This window comes from Larimichthys crocea, chromosome III (assembly GCF_000972845.2).
Source record: "Larimichthys crocea isolate SSNF chromosome III, L_crocea_2.0, whole genome shotgun sequence".
Lineage (NCBI taxonomy): Eukaryota > Metazoa > Chordata > Actinopteri > Sciaenidae > Larimichthys > Larimichthys crocea.
Window position 1 is genome coordinate 7,573,753 of NC_040013.1, and position 10,346 is coordinate 7,584,098.

The 10,346-nt window shown below is 39.3% G+C and overlaps 1 protein-coding gene across 1 annotated transcript; it reads left to right on the top strand.

The window, feature by feature from the left end:
- The first annotated feature begins 1,617 nt into the window (after positions 1–1,617).
- On the top strand, positions 1,618–7,696 carry lgi2a (leucine-rich repeat LGI family, member 2a). Its single transcript, XM_027277915.1, has 8 exons — positions 1,618–2,935; positions 3,187–3,258; positions 4,148–4,219; positions 5,112–5,183; positions 5,324–5,395; positions 5,535–5,704; positions 5,876–6,040; positions 6,120–7,696. The coding sequence occupies exons 1-8, from the start codon at positions 2,673–2,675 to the stop codon at positions 6,935–6,937; spliced, it is 1,704 nt and encodes a 567-aa protein (XP_027133716.1). The 5' UTR covers positions 1,618–2,672; the 3' UTR covers positions 6,938–7,696.
- Positions 7,697–10,346: the final 2,650 nt, after the last annotated feature.

The window sequence follows — 10,346 nt, forward strand, 5'->3', positions numbered from 1 at the left end:
CCCTTCATCTGCTGCGGATTACCAAGATTAATTGCTCTTAGAAAAACTCGTGAGCATGTGAAGTAGATGTCGTTGCATGTTCTGTTGTTCAAACACAAATCATTCTGCTGCATCTGGGCCGGGCCCAGGTGTGCTTGGGTGTAGCGATGTACAGTCAGCACGTGTCTTTTTTTTTTTCTTCCTTCCCATTAGTAATGCAGGTCTGAACAGCAGAACCAATCCACCCAGCGGCGTTTTGAAAGTGGGCTGGAGTCAGACAGATAAGGGTGCTGTATCAGCACACTTTCAACTGTTTCCCAAGCTGTACTGAACCATTAAGAAAATATAGTGGAAAAACACTGCGCGCGGTGACAGCGCTGGTACAGTGCAGCACTTTGAAAAGCAGAAGGTGGCATTCACAAAAAAACCTCAAATGTTTTTCCACGTCCAGAGAGGAGTCAGAAACCAGAGTTTTCGTCGTTCTCTTCTTTCTATTCCTCGTCACCAGTTTTCTAGGTTTCCCCATCTTTTTGCTGATGTCGCAGACCGAAAGAGTCAGACACACTTCTTTTGTGCTCTCCAGTTTTAAAGGACCTCCCCTCCTTCCCCTCTATTGATCAGGTCTGCTGCAGTGTGTAAATCAGAAAAGGGCTGCCACTGAGAAACTTGAACAGGGCCTCTCTCAGTCTTTTTTTTTTTTTTTCCAATCCAGTCATCATTGAGATAGTGTCAAGCTTTGCAAAGAGGAAACCGCTTATGTAAATCAAACTGTAAAGATTATGGGGAGAACGGGTCACATTGTGACCCAAGTAAGATAAGCTTATCCATCAGGATTTTAAGTGTTTCTCAATCTTTCCCTTCAACCCAGATGCCTGTTTACCTTCCTTACCAAAATAGACTGCTTTTAAAAATAATCCTCCTGAATCTGTACTCCACACACTCAATCATCAGACTAAGTACCCCAGGGATGTTGTTGGATGACAAATGGCCCTTCGCTCCTGGCTCTCAGCAGCTGCCAGGTAGGGTTCATTGATGACGGAGTGCCAGAGACACAAACAGGGCCGTAGATTAACAGACTGGTACCAAGAGGACCATAGTTTACCACACCGCCAACAGGGTCATGGATTTCCAGACTGGTACCAGTAGGACAAACCCGTTCTCAGCTTCAGCGTTATATAATATTATAACCTGGGCCTGTATTTGTCTCAGCAAAGTGTAAGAGTAACAATTAGTGATCTCATGATTCAATATGTCAAAGAAGGAATAGCCAATCAACTGCTAGGATTTAACCTTTTCTTTTCATATTTGCTAATTTTTCAATTTGTGAAATGAATTAGTTCATTTTAATTGTGTGGAATTGCTAATATCTCCAGTAGCATGTCACAAAAAATGCCAAATTGACAACAAACTAAGATCTAATTTTCATATCAATCGGGACGAAATGGAAACAAAAAGGAAACCCAACTGGAGAATATAGTACCACAGTGACAATGGAGAATAAATGTGCCAGTTTGATGAAAAATAGTTTGGAATTGTCTTTTTAAAAACCACAATCTAGACCTTATGTGCACCTCACACACAATTTGGACTTTAAAGCACATGTTGCATCTTGTAGCGGCCAAAGGTCTTTGTGTTAAGAACCGTTATTCTTTGAAGTTGGCACATTGTGAAATATTCAGGAGTAAAAACGGAATATATAAACTGATTTTGGGAAAGCAGAGTGACTGTTTTCTCCTGTATGATACATGTGGTGATGATTTAAGAATGCCAGTAAAGAGCCTTCTCGAATGACACAGCCCTCAAATGTTCTGTTGCACAGATGAACAACTGGATTTGTCAATTTTGTCTCCAAAGCCTGGAAAAGAAGTCAAGATGGCTTATTTAATGAATCCAGAATCATCCAGTCCATGTTTTTCCAGAAAGGTAGTTTTTAGGTTGACACTGAAGGTGTAATGATTTCTGGTTTTCTTTCTCTCTCTTTTTTTTTTTTTTTTTTTTGCAGTATTGTTTCTCTCTATCTCTGCACATATACTGCACACGCAGTGTATATTTTGACTGCATATGCTACCTCTCAGTTTGTTTGCTTAAGAGGCTTCATCAGCTGAGCTTGCTCTGCATAGACCACAGAGGCGCTGTCCATGGTGCTGCAGTTATGCGCCTCTGAGAGTCTTTGTATGGAGGAGGGGGTACTGTATAGCTTACTGTATGTAGAAATATATATATTAATATTGTTATGTAACAATATATCACCCCCTGACGTCTGAGACAAACGGTTTGGCTTCATAAATATACTTTGATGTGATAAACTTATTGTAAGACACTGGCAGAAACAAGCGAGGTATGAGTCCAGTGATGCCAAAAAAAATTGCAAAATAAAATGCATATGTGTGTATAAATGACGTCATTTGCTATATTTGCTGATAACTAAACTACGTTCGACACATGTCACCAATATTCACAAGCAGCCACATTTGCATTGCTTTCTTCAAAGCAACGTTAAAGCATGTGAAACGCTCAGGTAACCATCATCATCTGCGGCAGCTTAATAATGCCTGTTTTATTTTTTTTTATTTATTTGCGTGGTTGTTTAACCAACAGTTATCCGACGGGAGCTCTGACTTAATAAATAATTAAAGTGGACGGAGGGGAGCTGCAGCTGATTTGCTGATGTCAGGGAGCCAGTGCAGCATTTCATGGTGCAGGGTGTAAACGCGCGGTGCCATCAGCCTCGATCGGTGCTCTCTGTAAACCTCACACATGCAAGCCCGGCAAGAAAGATGCTGCCAACTCTCAAGATTTGGGCATTGCTTTCTGTGTCGCTTTGCTTCTTCTCTCAACCGGGTCATTTGAAGAAAGCTTTCCGATGTCCTTCAACATGCAGCTGCTCCAGGGAGTCTATCATTTGCGTCGGGTCCTCCTATGTCCCAAGGATTTCCCCCAACGACATCAATTCTTTGTGAGTACCCACTAAATATGATGTTTTTACCAATCCATATCTATTTAAACAACGCCTGCATGTATAATATGCAGCAATATATGCGTTTTTAAGTTTGATTCCATTCATCCCTGGCTCTTTTTTATAATGTACACCATCTTAATTGCAAGGCAATGCAGTCCTGACTTTTCTCCACCTCCTCCTGATTGAGCATTTTTCATTTTATTTTCTCTGCTGGCTTTATGTTCATCCTTTTTGCCTCTTCATTCCAGGAGTATCGTCAATGGGACTTTCTCCGACGTCAAAGAGGCAATGTTTTCCCACATGCCATCTCTCCAGCTACTGTAAGAGCCCTTCAACTGCATCCCATTCCTCTGTATGATGAGATTTTATGAGTTGGCCTTAGCTTGTCGCAAAGGCTCCTATAGGACAGAATTATGCAGATAGATTTACTTCAAAATGTGTCAAATGTATCAGACTGCAGAGCCTAAAGGTAAAATACACACACAGACATGATAGACTATAGTTTTGGCCTTCAATAGCATTACATAATTAAGGTTTTTATGCTATAGAAGTCTTCAATAGCATTACATAATTAAGGTTTTTATGCTATAGAAGTAACTTCCTGCAGTGCATTACTGATTGATTGATTGATTGATTGATTGATTGATTGATTGATTGATTGATTGATTGATTATTGTAATACAGATACAGTAAAACATCTTTTCAGTCAGTTTGATGCATGTTAAAGCAGGGAAGGGTTTGAAAGGATTTGGACACCTTGAAATAAATAATGAAAATCTAGTCTAAAGCTCTCAGTGCAGTCCCAGTCCATAATGTACTTAGCAGAGGCCATCAATCTACTACAGTGATAGCTGTGATGCCAGCATAAACAAAGGCGTGGCAGATATAGAGCATTTAACCAAAGTCATGACACACACAATGTTTTCACGGTATCAAGGTTAATTTCATTTGTCATTTAACAACACAGAATTGCATAATGAAGTGTTTTTCCCACTACCACAGTGTGCTGCAATGGCACATATGCCATAAAATATACTGATATAATAACTCATCCCTTTCTTGATTTCACTTGTGTTGTCATTAAGAATTAGGTTTAGAGCATTTGGCTCTGTTTTTGACACCGGATTGTTGTTTTTAACATGCTAAATCACAATCTAATCAATCTGTTTTTTCAGACCTAAATGTGTGTGTTTTTATTGTTAATTACAGGCTTTTGAATTCAAATTCTCTCACAACTGTACGGGATGATGCATTCTCAGGCCTTCCACATCTGGAATATTTGTAAGTTCTATTGTTTTCTATCAAAGACATTCAGTGAATTATCAGCATTAACATGTCATCAGCATTAAGTTAACCAGTAGGATGAAATGGGACAATTTAATATAGCACAATAAAATGCATGCTATGTGGTTACATACATGAGGTTATGTGGTTGGAAGTTGGTCTTTCAGTAAGTGAGTTAGGTAGGAAAATATCACCCGTACGCCATCTAGTGGTTTAATTTGTACCAGAACAGAATCTTTGTTCACTTATCCACTATCAAGTTCAACTGTAATGCCGAAGAATTGACCAATTACACTTTGTGGAACAGATATGGCAGCAGTTTTATTGCTGTTCATCAAATATAGATGTGCATTAGTTGCAAATACTTTTGCAACTATAACATTTGCAAATATATTTGCACTTCAGTTTTGTTCAAACTGCACAATTCATCAGTATCTCATTCATAAAAGTTTAAATGAGACTTTCCTAGACTGGAATGCCACTGGAATGGAAAGGGTGACTTGATCATTTCCTGTCCCAGTTGACAGAAACAGATGTTTATATGTGTACTATGTCTACATGTGACACTATTCATGTAAAATACTTGTATGAAATATACAATTGCAATATTTCTTATACACAAGGATTTTATTTCCTGCGATTTTTACTTAAAGGTCAAGTGTATACAATTTTTGGTGGGCTCTATATACACTGTTGTACATTGTTACTTTTAGAATGAGCCTTTTATATGTACAGATGCTGTGGTTCCTCATAACTCAGCCATGTTGAACTACTATCTAAAGTGAATACTATACAGTACATCAGACTTTTTAATATGCAAGTTGGGAACTGCCATACAAACTAACAAGTTTATCACTAAGTCCAACATGTTTTTTGTTATCTTTCACAGGTTCATTGAGAGTAATAAGATTGAGACTGCGTCCAAATATGCCTTCAGAGGACTCAGGGACTTGACTCACTTGTAGGTTCCAACCTTGAAAATTCCCCAAACAAAAACTGTAAAAATGTTTATTTGCGTTTTCCAACCTCTATTTTAACTAGTGCATCATGTTTTTCATTTTCTCAAAGTAATAATTTTTTGTTCATTGCTGTTGTTTTTAGGTCTTTGGCAAACAATAACATTAAATCTTTGCCGAGGGACATCTTCATTGACTTGGACTCACTGATAGAGTTGTAAGTTGATCACTCAGTTACACATGTTGGGGGAAATAGTGTCCTCTCTTTAGAATATCTTAATTTTTTTCTTTTAAGATGCCTTCTAGCTTGACTACTTTGTTTCTCTGCAATGACACACAGTGCTTGTCTTCTGCAGGGACCTCCGAGGCAATGCCTTTGAGTGTGATTGCCGTGCCAAGTGGCTGATGATGTGGCTGAAGAACACCAATGCCACAGTGTCGGATGTCGTGTGTGCTGGACCAGAGGACATGAAGGACAAGCGCCTCAATGATATGACTAGCCTACACAACGAATGCATCTCAACAGGTGAGCAAACCTGAGTCAGCTGGCTCTGGTCTAACTGGCATCTGTATCAGGCAACCCAATCAGGTCATCTGAAGATATGTAAAGTAAAGGCAAAAGTGTAGTTTTCTTGGTTTGATTTTTGGAATGTGTTAGTTTGTAGAGAATTTCAATTCTGAATGTGCCTTTCCACAGATTTCGTCCTACATCAGTCTGTGGCATCTGAGTCTCTGTCTGTTGACACATTCAGCTATAAGAATGATGTCTATGTGACTATTGCTGCTCCCAGCACAGACAGCTGTATGGTTTTCCAATGGGACCACATAGAAATGAACTTCAGGACGTATGATAACATCACAGGTACGGCAATGCCTCAACAAACTGTTTCATAACACTCTGACTGAGTTTTACGCTAATCTGTTTATTTCCTGCCTCTCAGGTCAGTCGATTGTGGGGTGCAAGTCAGTTGTCATCCAGGATCAGGTGTTTGTCATCGTGGCACAGCTCTTTGGTGGTTCCCACATCTACAAGTTCGATGAGGACCAAAGCAGGTTCAGCAAGTTTCAGGACATTGAGGTGTCCAAGATCTCCAAGCCGAATGACATTGAGGCATTCCAGATTGGTTCTGACTGGTTCTTTGTGATTGCTGACAGTTCAAAAGCGGGCTTGTCCACCCTCTACAAATGGAACGATAAGGGCTTTTATTCATACCAGTCACTGCATGAGTGGTACCGTGACACAGATGCAGAGTTCTTGGACTTGGATGGGAAGGCCCACCTTATTTTGGCAAGCCGCTCGCAGGTCCCAGTGATCTATCAGTGGAGCCGGAGCAACCAGAAGTTTGTCCTGCAGGGCGAGATCCCCAACATGGAGGATGTTGTAGCTGTAAAGCACTTTCGGATCAAGGAAGAACTCTACCTGGCTATGACACGCTATATTGGAGACTCAAAAGTTCTGCGTTGGGGTGCCAAACAGTTTGCAGAGATCCAAGCCTTGCCCTCACGAGGCTCCATGATTCTCCAGCCGTTCTTTTTCAAAGACCGTTACTACCTGGCCCTGGGAAGCGATTACACCTTCTCACAGATCTACCTGTGGGATGATGAAAAGAAACTCTTTGACCGCTTCAAGGAGGTGTACATCCAGGCACCGCGCTCCTTCACTGTGGTTTCCACTGACCGCAGGGACTTCATCTTCACCTCTAGCTTCAAGGGAAACACACAGATCTTTGAGCACATCATCATTGACTTAAGCTTGTGAGGGGCTGTGCCTTATTGCCCGTCCTGCAATCGAACGTCTTCCACTAAAAAGATACATTTGTGAAGGGAAAAGAAAAGACGAGAACAGACTTAATGAACTGTCAAATATAACTTCCTACATAGTTTTCTGTTACAAATAAGAGCTGGGTCAGGTAGTGTTTGGAATCATTTTAGTTTCTTAAGGTGTCTTGACTATTTCTCAATGGCCTTTTATCTCTTATTATTTTTTCTCATGGCCTCTCAGACTTTCAGAGATACTACCATTTCACAAGGTGTGAGAGTGAGAGTCAAGTAAGGTGGCAGTTGTATAATGCAGCTGATAATTCTGCTAAAAATCCAGCTATGGGTGGAAAGATTTAAAATCAAATTTCATGTATTTGGATGTATAGATTTCAGTTTAATATCCCCTATGTTAATGGTTTTGTACCCCCCAAAAACATACACCAGGACCTGAGAGAAAGATAATTTTACTACTGAGGGTGTAAAAGGTGTGGTTGCCACTTACCTCATGTCCTCTTACCCTGTGGTAATGTACAGTATGTTGCCTTATCAGCACTGGGGTTCTGTGCTCTGATGGGCCCACAGTGCCTCCCTCTGGCCGTGATAAAGTATCACACCCCTTTGCTTATTCCATACAGGGAATGTCTTGAAAGCACAAACCTTTAATTATAATAGCTGAGACCCCAGCCCTTAGAGTGTAGTTGTTAAGTGGAAAATGTTACTGTAGGTGCTATAGATTATATTGCGTACAGTAAAAAAATAAATAAATGAAGAAGCGTTTTGGTGATTTCAGCAGTGAAATATTCAGGACTGGATATAGCTAATGCCTTTTTAGACAAATACATATGAATGGAAAATCCCCATTTACCTTTAGATAACCTCTTAGTTCAGAGGAACTATAAGTGGCAAGGCAGATAGAAGCTCTTTTATCCATTTAGTGGAAATGACCTGTGTTTAGGTGATGTCAGGGAAATTAAACCTAGTTACAAGTTTGAAATAAATAGCTACAGGTGTTGGACTACTGACATAATTTAACTTTTCTTTTTAGATTAGAACTAAAAATAATAAAGACTCCTCACAGCAGAAGTCAGTGCACTCGTGAAAAAATTTGATAAGAGGACATCATTTGTTTGTCCGCTATTGAAGGAAAAAAAAATGTTCATGTAAATATATCCACTCAAGTTGAGAGGCTTTTTCAGTCTGTCTTTCTGTTCTTTGAAAATACTGAATGTTGACTTACAAACAACAAAATGTACATAAATCAAGGACTGCAATGCCGTTTGTCACACAAAAGTCTGAACTGATCTTTGCACTTACTTAAAAACAATGAAATGTTACTGCAGCTTGCAAGAGCATGACATTCAAAAAAGGGTGTTTGCCAAATTCTTTTTCGATGAACCTAATAAACTCAGAAGTCTGAAAGTGCTTCTACTCATTAAGTGAATGGTATTGCAAATAAAATAAAAACAATGGAATATGCAAGCTTTACAAGATGCAGATTCTTTTCTATGATTTTGTTTTAAGCCTATTGAATGTTACTCTCAAAATATACTGTAAATTTAGTCAGTTGGGTGTCAAAATAAATGTGTAAAAGTATGATTCTAAGATGTGTTTTATCCTTCATTGATCCATGTCGATTATGTCACTGGCAATATCAGTCACAATGAATTAATTTTTGGTGAAAACAAATTTTTCTTTTAGTGACTTTCGACGTTGGTGGTGCAGCACTTGTTGGAATCCCGGCCTTTCTGTGTGGAGTTTGCATGTTCTCCCCGTGTCTGTGTGGGTTCTCTCCAGGTACTTCAGCTTCCTCCCACAGTCCAAAGATATGCACTTAATCTTTAATGGGTGGTTCTAAATTGCCCCAAGAAGAAGAAGCGCTGTGTGTTGAAGTTTTCTTTGCATCCCCACAGTAATTAAAACATCAAATGTTCTGGAGGGGGGAAAAAAATCTGTGGCAATAAGCTGATCCAGTGCAAATGAAAGCATCTTTCAGCTCCTTGTTTTTGGTTTTACAGGCCACAGTTTTATTATTTTGGATCAGTGTTGTCATCAACTTTGTATCCAGCTGCAGCAGCTTTATGTTTTCAGCCAAAAAGCAAAAAAGAAATATGATGTCACCATCCTCCACACTGTAATTTAAAGTGAGGATTCATGTAAAGTCCAGTCCTGTTATATACCACATATACCACAATGTTATACCAAATGCTAATTTGTATTTTGGTATCACACTGTATGTATTAAAGCAGCCTGTGACATTATTAATTTACAGGCCGCTATACTGGCTTACCCATGAACATGTCGTATGTTTGGGGCAGTGGTTCTTAACCTGGGTTCGATCGAACCCTAGGGGTTCGGTGAGTCGGTCTCAGGGGTTCGGTGGAGCCTCCGCCCTGGAATTTTTTATACCATTTGTTACAACATATCTTTGTGAGCAATCGTTTTCGAGGATGCTGGACATAAAAACTAAGAAAAGGAACAGACTTTGCTGTGAAAATGACATGAGACTGGCACTTGCCAAGGTGAAGCCACGCATATCTGAACTGGTCTCTCAAAGGCAACAGCAGAAGTCACACTGAGGTAAGTTGTTGTGAGTTCATGCACTGTGTTGGTTTTGTTATTTGAACAAGGTGATGTTAATGCACGGTTAATTTTGTGCACCAGTAAAAAAAATCATATTTTATTTTTTACTAAAGAAGGGTTCGGTGAATGAGCATATGAAACTGGTGGGGTTCGGTACCTCCAATAAGGTTAAGAACCACTGGTTTGGGGTAATTAAGATCACATCACATTTCTTTACTGATGTCTGGCCACCTGCTGAAGGCTCAATGTTTTTCAGCTTTCCTACTTTACCACCATAATACACACAATACAACTTTATATACTACCATCACATGTGCAGGTATATATTACAGACTTAAATAATATGTCATCGTCCAATAAAGTTACATACTTAGATAAACATTAGACAACTCAGCAGGCTTCATATCCACATTATGTGTATATAGTTTAGCTCTGTTGGTTCAAATGACCAATCAGAATGTGACAGCAGCAGGAGCAGGAACATGCCACAGCAAATTTATACAGCTTTGGACTTTGAGCTGTGATCAGAGATTAGCCTTTGTCTCCCTGTTTCTGTGTTATCTTTATAGTACAGGCGAGGGCGTAGGTTTAGTTTCAGTAAAGCAAATAAAATGATTGAAAAAATACTTGCATGCTCTTTTCCCCATTTGTATGCATGTAATTTAATAGTAATGATAAAATTAGTTTATTTTGCCTTAAATAATTAATGACAGTTTGACAAAACAAGTTCAATGTAATCCTGATACTTACATAATTTTGTATTTGTAACTTTATGACAAAGAGCTTTGAAATTTACTGTCTTATCTGACTGTAGTTCAGTTTGACCA

What these genes read in the sequence shown, in the direction of transcription:
- lgi2a (XM_027277915.1), top strand. Translation starts at nt 2,673, where the DNA reads ATGGTGCAGGGTGTAAACGCGCGGTGCCATCAGCCTCGATCGGTGCTC. An exon ending in ATGCCATCTCTCCAGCTACT is followed by an intron (nt 3,259 to 4,147) that starts GTAAGAGCCCTT and finishes TGTTAATTACAG; the next exon opens with GCTTTTGAATTCAAATTCTC. An exon ending in CTCAGGGACTTGACTCACTT is followed by an intron (nt 5,184 to 5,323) that starts GTAGGTTCCAAC and finishes TGTTGTTTTTAG; the next exon opens with GTCTTTGGCAAACAATAACA.